Source organism: Pseudophryne corroboree, chromosome 3 (genome assembly GCF_028390025.1).
Source record: "Pseudophryne corroboree isolate aPseCor3 chromosome 3, aPseCor3.hap2, whole genome shotgun sequence".
In the NCBI taxonomy this organism is placed as follows: domain Eukaryota; kingdom Metazoa; phylum Chordata; class Amphibia; order Anura; family Myobatrachidae; genus Pseudophryne; species Pseudophryne corroboree.
In genome coordinates, this window is record NC_086446.1 from 98,735,357 (window position 1) to 98,758,731 (window position 23,375).

Sequence of the window (23,375 nt, forward strand, 5' to 3'; positions counted from 1 at the left end):
ACGATATGTAATTAATCTGTGTGGCCTGGCCAAGGTGTGTATCGCCAGGCTTTGGCTAACCAAGGATGCACCCACAGTGATCCTGGGTCTCCATTGTAAATGATACGGCCTCTCACGAGAAACATGTATACCTAGCTAGAAAAGCGGAGAAAAATTATCAGGACCTGTGGGGTCGATGGCTTGAGTCCCCGCTTTCTGGGACCCAGAGTGTCTAGATATGCAGCGGGGGATTAGAGTGGGTGTGTGACTTTTGATCTGCATCGGGTACACTGGCACTTTTTCTTGTGTTGTCCCCTGCGCCCGCGGTCAGCCATTCTCGTTCCCGTGCCATTGCTTTAGCTCTGTGATTAGCTCAATATTTATGATGTGCTGCCATAGATATCTGTGTACAGCTTTCATTGAACTATAGGCGCCTTGTTAACATGCGATAGTGATTCTAACTTACAACCTATGTTTCGGAATTTAGGCTTGCACCGGTTTCCTATGATAACTGTGATAGTTGGTCCCTAGTGGACATGGGAATCTGCGTATTCCCTGGGCTGGGGATCTACTGTGGGTTGTGTTGTTGTTTTTTCTTTGTAATTTGTTTAATGAAAAACAGAAAACTAATAAAAAAGTATTGAATAAAAAAAAAAAAAAATACAGACTGACGGGATTCCAGAGGTCACAATGCCAAAATCCCGTCAGGGGGAACAGTGCTGCCGCCAGAATACCAGCGAGGTAGGTGATTCTCCCTCTAGGGGTTTCCACGACACCCACAGATGGAGAATAGAACCTGTGGGGAGCAAAGCGAGCCACCGTGCCCAAAGCGTGGAGAATGCATCAAGCGCGCAAGGGGCCTCGATGAGCTTGACCCGCTGCTGGCAATGTAGCGGACAGGATGCTGCTGTCGGTATAGTGACCGCTGCCATCCGGTACACCAGGATCCCATCCCGATCGCTTCTGCACAACTGGCTTCCCGAATCCTGGTGGCGGATACATGCCTCATTGCCAAGTCCTGTAAACAAACAAACCATGCCACATATCTCTTCCCGTAAGACCTACATTGGGATCAAAGAACATTTGGAAAATATCCCATGACAAAGAAAACACCCATGGCTTCAAACACCATTGTAAACTGAGCCATTACTCCCGGACCTACCTCACGGAGGAATTTAGACAACTTTTTTCGGCTTGATAATTTTTTTCTTCTCGGCATCATCATCATCACTTTACTTGGACCTCAAGCTGGTGACCTTGACTACATTGCATTGTATCCACTTTTTTTTTTTTTTGCTGTAGTGTAGCTTCCCGGGTAATTCCTGGGGGTTTATTTAACAAAAGTCGAGCTATAAAACCCATCATTGCTGGTGATGTTTCTGCCTGACATTTAAAAGGGGTGTGGTTCATTAGGTCAACATACATTGGGTCGACCACTGAAGGTCGACATGGTCATTCAGTCATCATGAGGTGTGTTTTTTTTTTTTTTTTACTGTTTTTGGTGTCGTTTCCTTCGTAAAGTGACAGGGAACCCCAATTAGTGCACTGCGTCCCCTCGCATGGCTTGCCATGCTTAGGGCAAGGTGCCTCGCTGCGCTCGCCCCAGGTTACCGTTCCCAATTGTAGTCCACATGGATCGTTAAGTATGAGTAAGGTGAAAAAATTAAATATATTTGTGAAAAACTCATGTCGACCTTTTTGCATGTCGACCTAATGTCAGTGGATATTGAAAGGGCAGTGTTCTACTAGCAAGACACATTGGTTGCTATGGGCAACATCTCATCTTAAATAGAACTCCCATCTTAGTAAAAGCACTGCTCTTTAAATATCGGGCAGAAACTTGACCCGAAATTATGGGTTTTACAACTCGACTCTTGATAAATAAACCCCTGGTCTGATGTAATCCATAAGTATATAACAGAATGAATGCACCAACCTGCATGATATTATCTAGTAACATTCTGCTATCAGCGATGTTAGTAATCAAGCAGTTTTAATAGCAATATAAACAAGTAAAAAAAAAAAAAAAGAAACCATAAGGACACAATAATACCACGATTTGCTCTTTGGATAAAATATTCTAATTTAATACAGATTTACGAACAGCTTTTCAGTTGTATAATCGCGTGTGAGATTTCTGATGCCTCACCAGATGTGACTTCTGTGTAAAACATTTCCCACACTCAGCACATTTCCATTGGGTCCATTTCGCCCACATGAACTCTCTGGTGCCGAGCAAGGGTTTTTTCACATGCAAAACATTTTCCACATTCTGAACATAGATAGGATTTTGCACGTGTGTGAGTGGCCTGATGTTCAACAAGATTTTGTTTCTTTGCAAAACTTTTTCCACATTCTGAACATAGATACGATTTTGCACGTGTGTGAATGGCCTGATGTTCAACAAGATTTTGTTTCTGTGTAAAACTTTTTCCACATTCAAAACAGGAAAATGGTCTCTGGCCTGTGTGAGTCCTCTGATGTTTTGCACGCACATCAGATCTTGTAAAACATTTCCCGCAATCAGAACATGGATAGGGCCTCTCACCCGTATGAGTTTTCTGGTGTCTAACCAGAGTGGCATTACACGCAAAATACTTCCCACATTCAGTACAAGGAAACGGCTTTTTCCTGGTGTAAGTGGTCTGATTATCAATAAGACTTAGTTTTTGTATAAAACTTGTCTCACGCCCAGAACGGGAAACTGGCTTCTCCCCCGTGTGAGTTCTCTGATGTCGTACCAGATATGATTTGCATGCAAAAGACTGCCCACACTCGAGACACGGAAAGGGTGTGTCACCCACATGCATCAGTCGATGTTTTAAAAGATACGACTTTCGTGCAAAACACTTCCCACACTCAGAACATGGAAACAGCTTTTCTCCTGTGTGAATTTTAAAATGCTCATCAAGACTTGATTTATTTCTAAAACATTTCCCACAATCCGAGCATCCAAAAGTCTTTTCACTTTTGTGACTCTTCTGATGAGTAACAAGACTGCATTTCTTTGTAAAACATCTCCCACAGTCAGTACACGTAAATGGATTCTCGCCGGTGTGAATTCTCTTATGCTTAACAAACTCCCCTTTGTGAATAACCTCATGTTCAACCAAATCTGACCTCTGTGTAAAACACTGCCCACATTCTGGACATGCAAACCTTCCACCCCCGTCATGGATAGAGTTGTGTGTAACGGTATCTGAGTTATGAGGTAAACATGCGTCGTGTTTGGAGAGATCAGGTGATAGGTCTGCACTGTGCAGTACTGATGTGGGGATAATGGGGTTTTCTCCTCCAGAGTCTCCTGTGATGATATCTTTTGTCTCACAATCCTGAGAGAAAATAGTTGGTCTCTGACAGGAACTCCTGCTGCTGTGTCCGTGTACTGGAAATAGAAGAAATGTATATGTCATTATCACAATGAAGAAGACACTGCACAATCCATGATTTGAAGTTGAAAATGTTTCTGTTATTTTGCACTAAATAGCAAAGACAAATCTCCTATATATTTGCCCAGATCTGTGAACCATTTCCTAACGCTGGGCGTGGCTAGGAGCTCTCATTGGGTTAGGGCCAGCTCTATCACACCCAGCCCACAGCTGATTGGCCGAGAAACACCCTTCCACACAGGTTACATACAATAGGAGGCGCTGCCCTTTGCCTGCTGTGTGTTCCCTGGACTCCACTCAGCTGCAGAGGGACTTGCCGTCGGGGGGGAAGCTGCGGTGCCTGGCCCTGCCACAGGTGCCTTCAGCACCTGCTGCAGGGAGCGCCAACAAAGGTCAGCAGCTAAGCTGCTTCCAGGATGAGAAGCATTACCCGCACCACCCCAACTCACAGCATCACCGGCCCCCATCCGCATCACTACCACATTCGCCCCTTCCCCAACCGTGGTTGCTCCAGACCCCACCCACATCAACCCCCCTAACTCCCGTCCCGCAGTGGCTCCATACCCCCTTCCCCATCCGCAACCACCCCTTCCCCACCCACGGAGCCTCGGACTTCCTACCCAACCCGCGGTTAAGGGTGCGTAGCCCCTTTCGACGATGTGAGGAGTGCCCGTAGGGCACGATGAATCACCTAGTATACTGTATCTTCCAATTAAAAAAAAAAAAGTATTCAGGTTTTACTGGCATGTAAACAAAATTTTAAATGCAAGTGCAGTTTTAATATGCAGCTTTATTTAAGCTAAATCAGGAGAATGTGATTGATCAATGGAACAACTTGTCTGCGAGGGTCTGTGAACAAAGCTTACATGACACGTGTGATAAGTAAAGCTGCAGAATTTAGTGACCTGTTCCAATACCTGATGGAATTTACTCCTTACTCTTTATACGTGTTTCTATCTCCTTCACAATTTGTAGCCATCTTTTCTCCTAGTCTGTAGGGAATACTGGGATAGTCTTCGTACCATGGGGTATAGATGAGGTCCATTGGAGCCATGGCACTTTAAAATTCTTCATTGAGTGCTGGCTCCTCCCCTCTATATCCCTCCTGCAGACTCAGTCTAGGAAAACTGTGTCCAAGGAGATGGACATAGGCCCTCATTCCGAGTTGTTCGCTCGCTAGCAGATTTTCGCAGCAGTGCACACGCTAAGCCGCCGCCCTCTGGGAATGTATCTTAGCTTAGCAGAATTGCGAACGAAAGATTAGCAGAATTGCGAATAGACACTTCTTAGCAGTTTCTGAGTAGCTCCAGACTTACTCCTACACTGCAATCAGTTCTGTCAGTTTCGTTCTTGGTTTGACATCACAAACACACCCAGCGTTCGCCCAGACACTCCCCCCGTTTCTCCAGCCACTCCCGCATTTTTCCCAGAAACGTTAGCGTTTTTCCACACACTCCCATAAAACGGCCAGTTTCCGCCCAGAAACACCCACTTCCCGTCAATCACACTACAATCACCAGAACGATAAAATACCAAACTTTTGTGCTAATTTACTTGGCACAGGCGCACTGCGAACATTGCGCATGCACAATTTGCGACAAATCGCTCCGTTGCAAAAAAAAACTAACGAGCGAACAACTCGGAATGACCCCCATAGTGTGAGAGGAGGAAAACATATAAAGGAAACTGAGTAAACAAACCAACACACCACATAACAAGAGGATAGCAACACTAACCACAATAGGAAAGTAGAGACGGCAACAGCAGAACCAACCAAAACACAAGAACAATGCTTGCAGGAAAACAACGAAGCACAGAGGCGGGCGCCCAGTATCCCCTACGGACTACGAGAAAAGGAATTACCGGTAGGTATTAAATTCCTATTTTCTCTAACGGCCTAGGGGATGCTGGGATGGTCTTAGTATCATGGGGAAGTCCCAAAGCACCCAGACCGGGTGGGAGAGTGCAGAGACCCCTGCAAAACTGATTGACCAAACTGAAGGTCCTCTGTAGCCAAGGTATCAAACTTGTAAAACTTAACAAACGTGTCCGAACCAGACCAAGTAGCTGCTCAGCATAACTGCAAAGCCGAGACACCACGGGCAGCCGCCCAGTAAGAACCCACCGACCTTGTGGAGTGGGCCTGAATAGAACTAGGCAGCAGCAAGGCTGCCGAAGAGTAAGCCTGCTGGATTGTGAGGCGGATCCAACGAGCAATAGCCTGCTTTAAAGCAGGACAACCAATCTTGGCAGCGTCATAGAGAACAAAAAGCGAGTCAGATTTCCTGTTGCGAGCCATCCTCTTGACAAATTTTCAAAGCCCAAAACAACATCCAGGGACTTAGATGTAACCGATGTGTCAGACACCACCGGAACCACTATCGGCTGATTGATGTGAAACGCCAACACCACCTTAGGCAAAAACTGTGGACGAGTCCTGAGCTCCGCTCTATTCTCGTGAAACACAAGATTACGGCTGTTACAGGATAAAGCCCCCGATTCCGAGACACGCCTTGCTGAGGCCAAGGGCAACAACATGACAGTCTCCCAAGTCAAATATTTAATGTCCAGCCTGTACAAAAGGTTCAAACCGACTGGAGAAAAGTTAGAACCAAATTGAGATCCAACAGAGCCGTGGGAGGCACAAAGGGATGTGGATTATGAAAGACTCCCTTCAAGAACGTCTGGACTTCTGGAATAACAGCCAACTGTCTCTTAAAGAAAAGAGACCAAGCCAAAATCTCGACTTTAATGGAGCCTACACGCAAGCCCAAATCCACTCTCATCAGCAAGAAGTGCAAGAAACGTCCCAGATGAAAATCTACAGTAGAATATTGCCGACCCTCACACAGAGAGACATATTTCTTCCATATACGATAGTAATGCTTCGACGTGACTATCTTCCTGGCCTGGACTATAGTTGAGATAACCTTTCCAAGAATCCTTTTTCTGGCTAAAATCTCACTCAACTTCCATGCCGTCAAACATAGCCGTGGTAAATCTTAATAGACGAATGGCCTTTGCAGAAGAAGATCTTCCTGAAGTGGCAGAGGCCAGGGCTAGTCGAGGGACATGGCTAGGAGATCCGCATACCAGGCCCTGCGTGGCCAATCCGGAGCAATCAGAATCACCTGAAATCTTTCCCTTTTTAGAACTCTGGGAATAAGAGGAATTGGGGGAAACAAGTAGATCAACTGGTAACCATGGCGTCGTCAGAGCATCCATCGCTGCAGCCTGTGGATCCCTCGTCCTGGAACAGTAGCGACGCAGCTTTTGGTTGATCCGAGAGGCCATCATGTCTATCAGTGGGCAGCCCCACCGTTGAACTAACAGCTGAAACTCTTGCGGGTGAAGACAACATTCCACTGGGTGCAGATAGTCTGCTGAAGGCTGCTTCCCAATTGTCCACTCCCGTTCTGCCCAGAGGAGAATCCGTGACACCTTGCATTACGGCCCTGCTTTTTGTTCTTCCCCGTCGGTTTATGTAGGCCACCTCCGTGGCGTTGTCCGACTGGACCTGTATGGCCTGCTGTTGAAGGAGAGAAGAGGCCTGTAGAAGGGCACTGTAAATCGCCCTGAGTTCCAGAATGTTGATCGGAAGGGAAGCTTCCCGAGGTGACCACTGTCCCTGAAACTGAGTCCCCTGGGTCACAGCACCCCAACTGCGGAGGCTTGCACACACAAATCCTGTTTGGTCCACGTGCACTATCGTGAGGACTACCAGTTTTAACCTCTCTGCAAGTATTTTTGTCAATATCTTATAGGCCAATATCATTGCTTAGTTGAGATTATAAGAGGCCGCGGTAGTGAAATCTCTGCCTGGTTTCGGCAATACGCTCACCACGGCTGCATTGAAATACAGAGGCAAGGTTTTTTCCTCGTATAATCGTGCTGAAAAAGGTGGTTAGTGTTGATGTTAGCTCTTCTCTAAGTCATCTGAAAAATTCACAGCTGAGGCCGTCGGGACCAGGTGCTTTAGCGGGTTTCAGGTTCTTAATGACATTACTCACCTCTCCTCAGAGATAGGTGCTAATAAGGTATTCACTTGTTTGGAGTTAATTTGTGGTAAGTTAGTAGAGCCCCAAAATTTTGTCATGTTAGCCTTAGAAATAGGCTCTTGTGCATATAAAGAAGAGCAAAAGGCTGTGAAAATTCGAAGAATGTCTGAATCCTTGCTTTTCAAATCCGCATTCCCATCTGCTAGAGCCGCTATTGTATTATGAGTGTGTTGTCCTTTAAGTAAATGTGAGAGCAATTTACCTGAATTGTTGGCAAATCTGTAAAATGTATATCTAGTCAACATGTTACGTCTGGCCACCTCCTGGTGTACTAATGCATTGAACTTAGGTGGTCATTCTGAGTTGTTCGCTCGCTGCCGTTTTTAGCAGAATAGCGATCAGGCAAAAAATGGGCGATTCTGCACATGCGTATGAGCCGCAGGGCGCATGCGCTAAGTATTTTCACACAAAACTATGCAATTTTACTCAGGTCCGAGCGACGCTTTTCAGTCGCTCTGCTGATCGGTGAGAATTGACAGGAAGTGGGTGTTTCTGGGCGGAAACTGAGCGTTTCCGGGAGTGTGCTAAAAAACGCAGGCGTGTCAGGCTAAAACGCAGGAGTGGCCGGAGAAACGGGGGAGTGGCTGGCCAAACGCAGGGCGTGTTTGTGAAGTCAAACCAGGAACTAAACGGATTGAGGTGATCGCAATCTAGGAGTAGGTCTGGAGCTACTCAGAATCTGCAGGGAAATATTTAATAGCAGAACTGCTAATATTTCGTTCGCACTTCTGCTAATATACACTACCAGAGGGCGGCGACCTAGCGTTTGCAATGCTGCTAAAAGCAGCTAGCGAGCGAACAACTCGGAATGAGGGCCACAGTCTTATTCAGATAGTATTTAGACTTATTATCAGGTGTGGGTCATGAGAAAAGTTTCTATATGCCTCGGATAGAGAGTGTTTTGCAAGTAAGAAATTAGACGACCGGGATGAATTATGTGCTTTAGTGTAAGAGATTATCTGACCTTTCATAACAGACTTTGCGGCTTGCCAAAAGTGGATTGGATCTATGTTCTGCATTATTAAGGGAGCTGAAATAAAAAATGAACGGTAGTGCGGGAACTGGACAGATAAATTGGGAATCTCCATTGCCTGTGCGAGTTTTGAGTCGTGGCCGGAACTACCACTAGCCAAACTGCAGCGTGATCGGATAAGGCTACAGATTTCAATCTTTGAGATAATTGGAGATAGGTGATGGAAGACCAAAAGATAGTCTAACCGAGACAATGAACTATGAGCCATGGAGACGCAAGTACATGATCGGGAATTAGGATTTCTTATTCTCCATATGTCACTTAGCTGTAACTGATCACAAATAAATTTGATCCCTAATTGGGAAGAAATATTACGATTAGAAGTGGGACCACTACGATCCAATGTAGGTGACGCGACTATGTTCAAGTCACCACCAATTATAACGTTATCTAAAAAAAAAAAAAAAAAAAGTATAATTTTTTAACTAAAGTAGTGAAAAAAAGGTCTGCAGTACGTAGTAGGGGCATAAACAGAGCATAACACCAATCGTCAGGTATTAATGGTAATATCTAGTATTACAAACCTTCCATTCGGATCCACAATTATTGAGTGAACTTTAAATGACAGGGAACTTTTTTTTATCAATATGGCAACCCCTCTTGATTTGGAATTATAGGAAGCGTATCCAGCAACTTTATATCTGTGTCTCGTTAATTTTTCATGTTCAAGATCTGTGAGATGGGTTTCCTGCAGCAAGGCTACATCCATCTTTAATCTATTTAGATAGGTAAGTATTTTGAATCTCTTTGCGGGGGAGTTTATACCTCTAACATTAAAAGTGCATATATTAAAAGTAGACATACCCAAATTAAATTGATGTTTAAAGACAAACCATTAGATCCAAGTTTTTCCTTCACGTTCTGCAGCTTTAGATTGTTTATCAGACACAAAGATATTATTAGCATTAAATATCCGAATGATACATCAAATTGCAAGACTCTACATCCTACCGAGGGGGCATGTGCTCCAGCCAGACAGAAGGGGCAAAAGGAGAGACAAAGGGAAAATAAAGCAAACAAATTGGGGGGTATTCAATTGTTTGAAAAGTCGTTTTCCTATTTAATAGACAGGAAAAACAGACAGCCAATCGACTTTTCAAACAATTGAATATCCCCCCCATTGAATCTCAAGTAAACAAACTACTACACAAGATACAAATAACGAAAAGATACACGGAGAACATACTTTTGTTCATCTGTTACAACAATTTGCTACGACAGTCTGAAAGAGCTCCAACACTGAAGGAGCATTTCCATACCGCCAATACCAAATAGAGGGTATAGTATGGTATGCCGGCGGCCGGGCTCCCGGCGACCAGCATACCGGCGCCAGGAGCCCGACCGCCGGCATACCGACAGCGTGGCGAGCGCAAGTGAGCCCCTTGCGGGCTCGCGCTTGCCACGCTGCGGGCACGGTGGTGCGCCACGCTATTTATTCTCCCTCCAGGGGGGTCGTGGACCCCCACGAGGGAGAGTACCTGTCGGTATGCCAGGTGTTGGGATTCCGGCGCCGGTATACTGTGCGCCGGGATCCCGACATTCAGCATACTGAAGGACCACCCCCAAATAGAGACCCTCAGACAATAAGAGGGCCTGGCTACCTTATAAATGAGAAATGTCATCCTAAGCAAAATGGATATTATCAATTGTGCACAACTAGTCTAACTCCGCAGTTATTAAAAAACTGGGCTGCAACTTGGAGTAGGAATTCCAACTAAAAATCTAACATGCTCTAAGTTTATCCATATTGAGTGTGGGACGTTGGTATATGCCTTAAATCGTTCGTTAAAAAAAAGAAACCCAGGTAACTAGGTAGTAACAATATTATAAGCTTGGGTGTTATATAGCTGAAAACCAACACACATTGGAGTCGATTCAATTCACAGACAGTTAAATAGCGCCGGGAATTAGCTCCCGGCGCTATTCAATGCAGCTCAAGTTAAGTCGGCGAATGCCCGTCCTCACGGACTTAACAGGTTGATTTGTCGGGAGAACGGGCATTCTCCGACTTAACTCTCCGCCGCAATGCTGATTCCCAGCCGCGCGGCAGCACTTTTGACGGATTTCTTCTCCCGACAATTGAGTGTCACTTGTCGCTGTATTGAATAGCGCTGGGAGCTAATTCCCGGCGCTATTCAACGGTCGGTGAATTGAATCGACTCCATTGAGTTCAAACGAGTTACTAGATATAGGGATTGAAAGTTACCAAAAAGCTAGGACAAACTAAGCTGTGAAAATGAAAGACATTTTTAGAATAGATTGTCATCTCACATCAGTCCTGGTACGACATGACCGAGTCAGCAGTAAGAGAATCGGAAACTTGTAGCTCTTCCTCCATATAAGCTTTGGCATCCGCGGCTGAAAGAAAATTCTTATAGCCAGTGTCAGAGAAAATTCTCAGCCGAGCAGGAAAGATAAGAGCGAAGTGCTTTTTAGACTTCACCAGATTAGAACAAATTGGTGCAAATTCCCGTCTTGCCTTGGAAACCTCTACCGAAAAGTCTTGGAACAGTAGTAAACAATGAGAGTTCCAAGTCACATGACCTTCCTTTCAAAATGCTCTCCATTGCTATTCTTTTTGGGCATAATTGAGACAACGAAATATGACTGCTCTTGGCCCCGTACTCGAATTCTCTCTGGTGGGCCCCAGACGATGGGCCTTTTCAATGATTAACGGCCCTGCGTCAGATGGAAGTTGAACCAGAGAAGACAACGTGTCAGTAAGAAAGCTTAGCAGAGCCTCTGATTTAATTGACTTGGCCAGTCCAACGACTCGTAAATTGTTTCTTCTCGAGCGATTTTCGATATCATTGATCTTGTTCTGTAGCTGACGACATATTATTATTATCCTTTATTTATATGGCGCCACAAGGGTTCCGCAGTGCCAAATTACAGAGTACATAAACAAATAATCAAACAGGAAAACAGCAACTTACAGTTGATGACAGTATAGGACAAGTATAGGGTAAATAAACATAGTTACATCAGCAGATGACACTGGAATAAGTATCAGGTGGCAGAAGACTGATGGATTTGGTGCAGTTGAAGATTATTAAAGTAAGAAAGGATAAGCACATGAGGGAAGAGGGCCCTGCTCGTGAGAGCTTACAATCTAAAGGGGAGGGGTAGACAGACAGGGGTGACACAGATGGGGTACATAGAGAGCGTAGAACAGAGGGTTAGGATGAGATTTGGCTGGGTTTGGTGAAGAAGTGGGTCTTGAGAGCCCGTTTGAAGTTTTGTAGAGAGGTGGAGAGTCTGAGGGGAAGAGGTAGGGAATTCCAGAGAAGTGGTGCAGCACGTGAAAAATCTTGGAGGTAGGAGTGGGAGGAAGTAATCCGTAGGCAGGAGAGTCGGCGTGCATTAGCAGAGCGAAGAGGACGGGTGGGAGTGTAAAGGGAGATAAGGTCAGAGATGTAGATGGGAGAGGAGTGGGTAAGGGCTTTGTAAGCGAGTGTGAGAAGCTTGAAATGGATTCTGAAAGGGAAGGGGAGCCAGTGAAGGTCTAGTAAGAGAGGAGAGGTGGACGTAGTGTGTTTGGTGAGGAAGAAGAGCCGGGCAGCAGCATTGAGGATAGATTGGAGTGGAGAGAGGTATTTGTCAGGAATGCCAGTCAGGAGCAGATTACAGTAGTGCAGTCTGGAGATGACCAGTGAGTGGATAAGAGTCTTAGTAGCATCCTGGGTCAGAAAGGGTCTGATCCTGGAAATATTTTTTAGATGAAAATGGCAGGTTTGTGAGAGGTGCTGAATGTGTGGTTTGAAGGAGAGGGAGGAGTCAAGGATTACTCCAAGACAGCGCACTTGGGCGCTAGAGGAGATAGTAGTGCCATCAATAGATAATGAGATTGTAGGAGGTGAGGTTATGCGGGAGGGAGGGAAAATGATCAGCTTGGTCTTAGACATGTTAAGTTTAAGAAAGCGCTGGGACATCCAGGAAGAGGTAGCAGAGAGACAGTTGGAGATACGAGTGAGGAGAGCAGGGGAGAGGTCTGGAGAGGAAAGATAGATTTGGGTGTCATCAGCATAGAGATGATATTGGAAACCAAAAGAACTAATGAGCTTACCTAGTGAGGACGTATAGAGAGAGAAGAGAAGAGGACCAAGTACAGAACCTTGGGGTACCCCTACAGTTAGTGGAAGTGAGGGGGAGGTGGAGACATAGTTTAACATCTCGCTCCGATTGTTGTTTAAGTCGAGAAATGTCGTGGAAAACTATGCCCAACCGCTGTTCGTTGGTTATAACTTGAGATGACGTCGAATCAATTGTTTCTCCAGTTTGTCAATGCTTGCGGCAAATTTTTCTGCCTGTTGTTGAAGCAAAAGGTTTTATTGTGACTTTAATAGCTTTCACCATATCTTTGTATGTAATAGGCTTGCTGGACGTGGAATCGCCCTCGTCTGTTTCTGATTCTTCGTGACTAGAGCATTCATTTGTTAAATTATCCGCTTTGCGCCTTTCACCTCTGGCACGTGGAGGTTTAGGATTAACAAATTTGTCCATACTGCACTGACATAACTAGAACTGTCGCTTTACCGGATAATAAAAGAAATTAGATAGCCTACTGAGCGAGGTATGCACGTGGTTGCTATATGAGTAATAAATGCCTGATTATATTGAGTAGCCGATGCCTCACATGCCTTATGAGGGGGGAGGGTAGCATTATGGCACTTCCTAGAAACACATCACCTCTATGAGAGGGCACCTCCGAGTGGTTATGCTCAAGAAATATATAGCTGAGGCAATACAAGATAATGTCAATATGGATCTCTAAACTCGACCCCCTGGACTTTTACAGCTGATCCTGAATCTGTAAATAAAAGTACTGCTGCTGCTCTGCCAGTTTCACATTTAAGACTGTACTCTATCACACTCCAGTCAGGGGGGAGATAATTCTTAATGTTTGCTTAGGGTGGCAGGTGCACACAGAAATATAGCAATATAGTAATTTGTTGAAAATTAAACAAGCCACCTGTAATTATTAAATGTATAAGACCTGTGCAGGGTCCAATGCAGATCTTTCTCTTGGGTACTGAATTCTTTTAGCAGCAAGCTGCAGTGAAAAATCCAAGATGGCCACCATTCATAAGCTCTTCCAGCCCAGCAGCATAAACAGTACAAGCGGGCACCAGGGCTAAGAAACAATCTGCGAGTCACACAGGGCTCATAACGGGTGAAGACACAGCCAGAGGATAAAATAAAAGGAGAGCCGCAGCCTTAACCAACACCATCCCGGAGCTTTCGGTAAGTCCGGCGGGCCGACTAGACTAATTGAGTCCCCAGCTTCAGAGGAATGTGTAGGGCGCAACCTGCAGGAGCTTCCACCATGCTCCCTGCCTCCGCAGCGCTAGGTAAACCGCAACGGGGTGTCAAAGTCAGAAAAATATCACGCTACACACTGCCATATTTGCACCTCATGCGTGTCCCCGCTGCGTGTGCATGAGCTCTCCCGTGCGTGCGCATACTCGCTGTTGCGTGCACCCGCAGGCGCACGGTATGCGCATTTACGGTAGAGTTTGTATGCGTCTAGCGTGCGACTCAATCGTAACATGTTTTAACCATATAATGTATTTTGTAGATTATGGTCCCTTTGATAGAATCTGAAAGTTTAGTTAATGTAGCATGTTCATAGACAAAGAGATCCCTCTTTGTTTGATACGAAGGGTCAGACAGGGGTTATACAGTGGTGTTTAGTATCCATCGGAAGAGTATTTAATTAGCAATATTCCGGTGTTGGTTTGAAGCGGATAACTCGCTCGTGCGAATAGTTATGGACATAAGAAGTTTATGAACATTTACTGTATTTGCACTTTATTATCCATGCGGCGGGAAACCTAGTTTCCCACCCACCTGAGCAGTTGGAAATAGTCACAGCCCACCTGTATGAATCAACCTATGACCTTTTGTTATAATGCGAAGACGAATTCCTGTGTCCAATGAACAATAAGAATATAGGGACCATTGTACTGTATTTTGTGTAGGGTATAAAAGGACAAGCCGATCTGGGCCAGCTCTCTATTCTCTTCAACGGTTCTCATTGCTGATAATCGGGAGCTGGATATCCAGAAGGCGCATGCGATTGTTTCCCTTTGTGCGTAAGTTTCTCTGCAATCATATTGTCTTTATTGTTATAAGCCATTCTCTCTCTCTCTCTCTCTCTCTCCCCCCTTTCAAAAGTAATTGTATCTTTACTGTATTTTATGTGTAGTTACTTGGTTAGATATTCTATGTTATTTTGGTAGTGTATAACTTGTATTGTATTATTCTTTTTGAACGTTCATTCATTTCCTTAAAAGGCGTTAGACCCTTAGACCGGTATTTGACTGTTTATTATATTGCTAAGGGGTTCTCTGAGCGTCACATACGCACATACAGCTTTTAAACTAACAAGGTTACACTGTTGCATTTACAGCTTATCACTGCACAAGGGTTTACAGTATATGTACATTGTTTATGGTTTAACACTGTGAGCGTCAGCGCCGCTTGTGATCTCCTCGTGGTCCCAAGCATCCGCTACGCTGATAGCGTATCATTACGTTAGTCGGCAGCCTATAGCGTGCTTGCCTGTACGCTCTAAGCCGTGAGCGAACGTGCCGCTCGTGCATCTCGACCACGGCTAAGCGTTAGATACGCAACGTGCGTACCCTTAAGGTATTCCATACGCCAATAGCGTACTGTGTTCTTTAACCTTTTAGAGGGTTTTCAGTAAGATAAATATTTGGCTTTAATCAATTGGCGGCTCGTCCGTCCTTCACATATCTGCACTAGGTAATTTCAGCAGACATTATCGGTCAGCAAAGGGCGGGAGGTAATATTCCTCATAGTGCTGACCAAGATAAGCGTCTGCTTCGCTTAGTAAAGGGTGCTGAAGGAATCCGGAACCGGAGGTAAGAACAATACGCTAGTATCTTTTAAAACTGTTTTTTTCTGTTCTGTCTTGCGTACGCACGCACACATATATCTGCATTTCTTTTCATTCGTGTATTTTCACATATCACTCTCCTGTTTGCCATTTCACAATTGATAACGTGCTAGGAAAGATTTGTTGCTATTAGTAGTTAAAGAGTAAAAGTAATACATTAAGGGGTAATTTGTAAAGCACGCACACAGCTTTGAGAGACCTGTGTGGTGCTCGGTAGATGAATACAATTAAAGATCATCTACATTGATAAACGTGTTAATTGTATTTCTGTGGACATATCTGGCTGGCATACACGTGTCTCTAACAAAAGGGTGAGACTAGTGTACGCAACACAAAGGCCGACGCACGTAGCGTATATTACGCAACGGAGCGTCCGGGTACGCCCACATAATTCAAAACACACGGTAGTATTATTTTTAACAGGCGAAAAGGAGGCAACGCGATAAATAGCGCAAGTCAATTTTAGTGTCCAAAATTTTAAGCTAATAGATCCTTCTCCAATTTGCGACTCATCTGGTCTAGACTATTTACTGAATAGGAATTTCTGCGCAGAAATAAAATTAAAGTATACATGTGGTGAGTGTTTGCATATATAAGTTTTTACAATTTTTGGGTTGAACCACAAGAAGTCGAGTTCTCGTGAGGTACATACATGTAAGTGACGTGCAGGGTGGCTGGGGAGGCATCCCTTGTTAAACATAAATTTGAGCATTAGAGTATAGCAGACCAGGAGGTCTACTGTAGCACAAGACCAGGAGGTCCGGAACAGACCAGGAGGTCTAGGTACAGCAGACTAAGAAGTCCGCTATAGAGAAGTAGCACAACACCAGGAAGGGTTGGTGCGGAACCCATATAGGCCATTGAAGCTCTGGCTGAAGGAATTCGCAGCCGAAATTTTCGATTCCACTGGTCGCTCCGCACATAAGATTAGTTGCTTATGTGCAGAACGATTGTACCGCACGTAATTGTGTGCATTAGTTAGTAACCTGACCAGTACCATTTGCGTACGAAAGGGGTCATAAACGCTATTTGTACACTCTAACGTGATTTGTGTAATTTTTTTTATTTTAAGGGAGGTTCGCTGGTCACTCGGGAACTATCCAACAACCGATACTTGCTGGGGACTGGTAGGTCCAACACGCCCCAGTAAGTAAAGGTTCATAGGGGCCCTAGGTTGGGTACAGCAGCTCTGAATCAGTGATTGCAGTACTGGCCAACGTGGGCGAGGAGTGAGTGGAGTACTCGGTAAACTGCCACCGTCGGCCTACCCCGAACATCTTGGTTTTGTAAGGGTTCGCTGAAGAAAGCAACACCTGCAAGTATGGGGGCCAGTTGTTCAGGTAGGGGGCGATCAACCTCGGTTCGGGTTGATTCAGTAAACCGGCCAATCGGGTCGGCAAGGTATGTAATGTGTGAAAAATACGGTTCACACACAGAGGTTTTATGTGATGAATGGGAAAGAATGACTGTGCATGATGGGGAGAAGTTTCCCCGGGTAGGTAGTTTTAGCCCAGATGTGTTACAAAATCTTAGGAGAAGGATATGTCTCATTAAATCAACAAAGAGACGGATCAAACATTATGACTACTTACAGTTATGGCAACAGGAGGGTGAAATACAGAGAGGATTGGCTCAGGCGGCTGGATCTAACCCTATCAGGAAACGGATAGCTACGGCACCACCGCCACCTTACATAACGGGAGAGAAGTTGGTTGCAGAGAATGACGCACTAATGTGTAATAAACAGGCACTTAGTAACTGTATAAATGTTAAGGATAATATGAATAAGATGAGTAATGCAAATATTAACCCGTGCAAGTTGTACCCTGTTTTAAACTTTCCCCAGGAGTGTGATCAAGAGGACGAGTCAACAACACTATCCGCACTCTCTCTAGCAGCCACCATATCAGAAACAGCAGTGGGCACGACCCAACCCGTAAGATTAGTATCCAAGGCCCCTAGCGGAGGGACAGGTGAGGTCGTATCAACGGGTAAGTACGGCACCATACACTATGCTGAAACCATTTCACCACAGGCTGTAGAATCTACTCAGAATGATGTTATTAGACTTAATCCCGTTAGGGTAATAGCAGTGCCAAATGGGAAAACGGACACTTCAGGAGTCACTCCTGTCAGAAACCTTGCCATGCACTGCCCGTTTTCCCGAATGGAATTAAGAACAATAGTGTCTGAATTCCCTGATCCTAGGAAGGATCTAGTTGCTAGCCAGAAATACATTAGAGATCTAGGGAATACTGTAGAGCCCAATAACAAAGACTGGCAGATATTGCCGAGGGCATGTTTACCCTCCAATGTCGACTCAGCACAATTCCTAGCTGACTGTAAATTAGATGAAGATGTACCCCTTACGGATGTGTACAACCAAGACAATGTAAAGAGGATAAATTTACAGTTAAAAGAGTATTTTCCAGCTGTAGTTAAATGGAACAAAATTTTCTCCATTAAGCAAAAAGAGTCAGAAACAGCTGCTAAGTATTTTCATAGGGCACTACTGGAAATGGCTAAATACACAGGCATAGAAGACATTAAGACAAATGCAAATCATAGAGAGGTAGCAGTATCTGTGTTAATGGATGGTTTAAAGGAGGTATTGAAGACAAGGGTACAGACCACGCAACCATGTTGGCGAGGTCTGTCGGTGGCTACTTTGAGAGAGGCCGCTATTGATCACGATCGAAATATCACCAGACACGGAGTCACAAAGTGATAAGTTAATGGCCGTAAGTATACAGGCCCTGACCACAAGGCCACCTTTGTATAAATCTCCAAACCCTGTGGGTAAGTCAAATGTGGTAACTTGTTATTCCTGTCATAGAGAGGGACATTTTGCACGAGACTGTAGAGTGAAAAACACACAAAAATCATATCAACCCCCTAGACAACGACATGACACACGAAATTGGGATCAGGGACCGCAGAGACGGAGTCATGAGCCACATGCAGGGGAAACAAAAAGGTATCCCCCAAAAAGAGACTGGCAAGACTCTGGTAGTTCCCATTTACCCCCTTCTCAAGTAGTTGCTGCCAGCGCGATTCAGGGAGGTCACCATACCCAATAGGGGTGTGGCCATACCTGTAATCTGCAGCCAGTGAAATTGATTGCAAGCCTTGGAAGTGAACCTGAGGTCACAATTGATGTAGCTGGTAAATCATTAAACTTCCTTGTAGATACGGGGGCGGCCAAATCAGTGATAAATTCGACAGTGGGCATGAGAACCACTGGTAAGACAATTCCAGCCATGGGAGTAACGGGAGTAGTCCAGCACTACCCTGTTAGCAAACCAGCAGAGATTACAATAGGGCCTTTGCATACAAAGCATTCCTTTTTGCTGGCGGCATCGGCACCGACTAATCTCCTGGGAAGAGATTTACTGTGTAAAATGGGGTGCGTCATTTATTGTACTCCTGAAGGTGTATTCTTAGACATACCTGAGAATCACGCTCAGGAAGTGCGAGACATGCTAGACTCCCCATCAAAATTAATGTCACATACTGTTATGATAAATAGGAATCCATCCCAGGTAGAAGAAATGACATCCCAAATACCAGAGTCACTTTGGACTAAAGATGGACAAGACACTGGATTAATGGCAAACGTAGCTCCAGTAGTTGTGCAAGTAAAAGATGGTAGGATAGCTCCAAAAATCCCACAATACCCTCTGAAGCCAGAGGTGGAATTAGGAGTATACCCCGTAATAGAGCGCTTGCTACAACAGGGCATTCTGGTAAGAACATCCAGCACTGCCAATAGTCCCATCTTCCCCGTAAAAAAGAGTGGGGGGAGGGGTTACAGGCTAGTACAGGATCTAAGGGGGATTAACAAAATAGTTGAGTCAGTTCCCCGTAGTGCCAAATCCAGCTGTCATCCTTATGCAGATCCCTCCCACTGCGAAATTTTTCACTGTTGACCTCTGCTCTGCCTTTTTCTCGGTACCCCTACATCCTGACAGCCAATATTTGTTTGCATTTACATACAGAGGAGTCCAATACACATGGACTCGATTACCACAAGGTTTCATAGACAGTCCAAGTATATTTTCACAGGCTTTGCATGATTGTTTACAGTCTTTCCAACCAGAGAGTGGATCAGTATTGATACAGTATGTGGACGATTTACTACTGTGTTCAGAGTCACTGGAAGCGTCCCTGAGAGATACGAAACAGCTCCTGTTTCATCTTTCAGACACAGGACACAAAGTTTCCAAAGACAAATTACAATTATGCCAGCCTAAAGTAAAATATCTGGGACACTGTCTAACACAAGGACTGAGACACCTGACCGCTGATAGAATTCAAGCAATTAAAAACATGACTCTGCCACAGACCCAGCAACAGATCAGAACGTTTTTAGGAATGTGTGGGTATTGCCGTAACTGGATCCCAGGGTTTTCCATTCTAGCATTACCTTTGCAGGAGATGGTTTCATCAAACAAACCTGATCGGATTTCGCATACAGACGAATCCGAGATGGCATTTGAGAGACTCAAACAGTGCGTTAGGCAGGCACCAGCATTAGGTATGCCAGACTATGGGAAACCCTTTGAGCTGTACGGAACAGAAAGTGCTGGTTGCGCGGCAGGCGTCCTAACCCAAAAGCACGGTGATGCCAGCAGGCCGGTAGCATACTACAGCGCTCAGCTAGACACGGTAGCGCGATCCCTCCCCACATGCTTGCGAAGTGTCGCTGCGATAGCATTGCTAGTTACAAAAAGCGAAGATGTAGTGCTAGGACACAACCTCACAATTCATACGCCACATGCAGTGTCAGCCTTGTTGAATTCTGCCCAAACCAGGCACGTCTCATCAGCGCGGTTTACAAGATGGGAATTGGCATTAATGGCCCCCGTAAACATCACCATAAGGAGATGCAGTGCATTAAATCCTGCAACATATCTCCCAGGTGTGCCTGGACAGGCACAAAGGGTGGAGGATGAGAGTGATGGGGAAGGAGGATTTAATACAAGGGATGACACACACATGATTGTATGGAATATTTGACCCAAAATTTCACGGCAAGGCCTGACATCAGTGACAACCCACTGGAAGATGTAGATTTTACTTTCTACACTGACGGTAGTTGTCACAGACAGACGGACTCGGGAGACTTGTGTACTGGATACGCAGTCGTAGATGACCAAGGTACCATAGAAGCAGAACCGCTAGGCCCACCTCACTCAGCCCAGGTTGCTGAACTGGTTGCCCTAACCAGAGCATGTGAATTGGCTAAGGGAAAGTCAGCCAATATCTACACCGATTCTAGATACGCCTTCGGGGTAGTCCATGATTTCGGAGCCCTATGGCGCCTCAGAAATTTCATGACGGCAGCTGGTACACCGATAGCGCATGCAGCTCACATCAAAAGACTTCTAACAGCGATACAGGAACCCGACAGAGTGGCTGTTATCAAGTGTAAAGCACATAAATATAGCCAAGACCCAGTATCACTTGGTAACAGCCGAGCAGACGAAGCTGCTAAGTTAGCAGCTGGTACCCCCAGACAGACAGACACCACACAATTGATGGTATTTAATACCATAAACACACAGAAGTTGTGTGAAATGCAAAATTTGTGTTCCACACAGGAAAAGGCAGTTTGGAGGTCAAAAGGATATGGCCAGGAGTCCTCAGGACTCTGGACAGGGTAAACCAGTGGCACCCAGAGCATACCTTCCATGTTTAGCTGAAGCAGCACATGGGCTGACTCATCTGGGCAAGGAGGGAATGTGCAAGTTGGTAAGAGCATATTGGTGCGCCCCAGGATTCTCATCCCATGCAGGTAAGAGAGCAATGTCATGCCTTACCTGCTTGAGGAAGAACATCGGAAAGGCAATACCAACAGAACCATCTCATATCCCACCTACAGGCGGCCCTTTTCAGGTAATACAGATTGATTTTATACAATTACCCCCTTGTCGAAATTTGAAATATGTACTTGTTTGTATAGATGTGTTTTCAAATTGGGTCGAAGCATTTCCTGCGGCCACAAATACCGCTGTTTACTGCTAAGAAAATTGTGCAGGAATTTGTGTGTAGATACGGTATCCCTAGAATAATTGAAAGTGATAGGGGTACCCATTTTACAGGTGATGTCTTTCAAGGAATGTGTAAGTTGATGGGAATTGATAGTAAGCTGCACACTCCGTACCGCCCCCAGGCGAGTGCGAAAGTAGAAAGAGTGAACAGCACTATTAAAAATAAATTGAGCAAAGTTATGGCAGAAACAGGATTAACATGGCCAGAAGCTTTACCCATTGTACTATACAGCATCAGAACCACTCCCAGGTCCCCTCTTAATCTATCCCCCTTTGAAATTCTGTTTGGTCGACAACCGCATGTTATGATTAACCCTCAGGATGATTTGAAGTGTAACAATGAAGTGACTGTAAAATACCTGGTTAACATGAGTAAACAGCTAAGGAATCAGAATGACAATCTGAAGTTAGTGATTCCTGATTTGCCAGATAGTAATTGTCATGACATTGAACCTGGGGATTATGTAATGATACGGAATTTTCTACGCTCAGGTTGCCTTATTGACAGATGGGAAGGACCATACCAAGTCTTATTGATTAGCACGACAGCATTGAAGGTTGCCGAGAGAGAGACTTGGGTTCATTCGTCCCATTGTAAGAAGGTTGCTGATCCAGAGAGGTCCCGTGATAAAGAACAGACGGTAGAGGAAGTTGTATCACTGGAGTGTCTGTTTCAGGAGGACTGAGACGGCACCTGAGCATTGAGAATAATAAGATCGGAGGCAGTTGTCGATCCCCTGTTCCCTTTTATTGTTTTTCTCCACTTCCCATCCCATCTCCCTCAATTATTTCTTTCCCCCTTCTCATTCTTCTCCATTTCCTCCTATAAGATGGACTTGCCCCAAGAGACTGTGATCCGGATTTTCCTGTTGACCATGATGTTGACCAGAGCAGTCTGTTCCGGCGAGAGTACCATGGAGGTCGAGAGAGGTTCTGGAATGGGTTCTGATGACAGAGATGGAGGCGTAGATTTCCAAGAACAACATAATCACAGAGTAAAGGCGAGTATTAGAAAACGATCTGGTAGCATTGACAATAGAAGAAATTGTGAAGGATTGTTAGCTGAAGAGAACTGTATCTGTAGACTCTGTGACAGTGTAGTTGAGGATGTGTGTATCAAGAAATGCCAATCCAGTTTTAATATCCACATGGACCGGCATTCATTGAGTGACTATCACTCCTTAGTGGGTAAAGTGTTAAATCAGACAGATTGTTGGGTATGCTCTCAAGGCCATAGCAAATCAGGCTTAGTACCATTCCCTTTAACGGTAGGGGAGGTACTTGAGTTAAGTGGTGGGAGACCGGTGGACAGGAGGTTTAATATCTCCAGTCCTCCTAGTTTGAAGCTCCACCAATATCATGTGGATAGATCCCTAGTATGTTTTAACATTTCCAATCCCCGAAAACCGGGAAATTGGGAAGTGTCATGGAATAACCAAACCATGACCTTTTCATACAGAGCTGATAGAATGCCAACAGATACAGAACTTATACGCCACATAGCCGGTAGTGGAAAATATTTCCGATATAGGTATACCCTAGGAAGTAGGACCATGAGAGTTGGAGAGGTATCACCAGGATACTGTGCACATATCGTACAAATTGATACGTGTACTAAACAGATGGGAGAATTAGGGTTAGGAGATTTCATATGGAAAATGTGTAATATGGTAATGTCCTACTCCGTCCCATATGTTCTCCCCGATGATGCATATTTCATATGCGGGAGGAAGGCGTATAAGTGGCTTGCCCCAAACTCAGAAGGGTTATGTTATATTGGAAAAGTACTGCCTGAAGTAATGACTGTATCACATACTAAAATGAAAGATATTCACAGCAGTGCCCAAGCTCCTTATACTCACACTCATTACGAGCACATCGTTAAACGGCACCTGATAGAGAGAACAGAGCATCCGGCCTCTGACCTGATCAGTGAATCCA

The 23,375-nt window shown here is 44.9% G+C and overlaps 1 protein-coding gene across 3 annotated transcripts in view; it reads right to left on the minus strand.

Moving 5' to 3' along the window:
• Positions 1–2,037: 2,037 nt before the first annotated feature.
• Positions 2,038–23,375, minus strand: part of LOC135054867 (gastrula zinc finger protein XlCGF57.1-like) — a 99,805-nt gene continuing 78,467 nt past the window's right edge. For all 3 annotated transcript variants that reach the window (XM_063958276.1, XM_063958275.1, XM_063958277.1), the window contains exon 8: positions 2,038–3,364. In XM_063958276.1, coding sequence (XP_063814346.1) covers positions 2,163–3,364 — 1,202 coding nt within the window. In that variant the 3' untranslated portion in view covers positions 2,038–2,162. The remainder of the gene's footprint in view (positions 3,365–23,375) is intronic.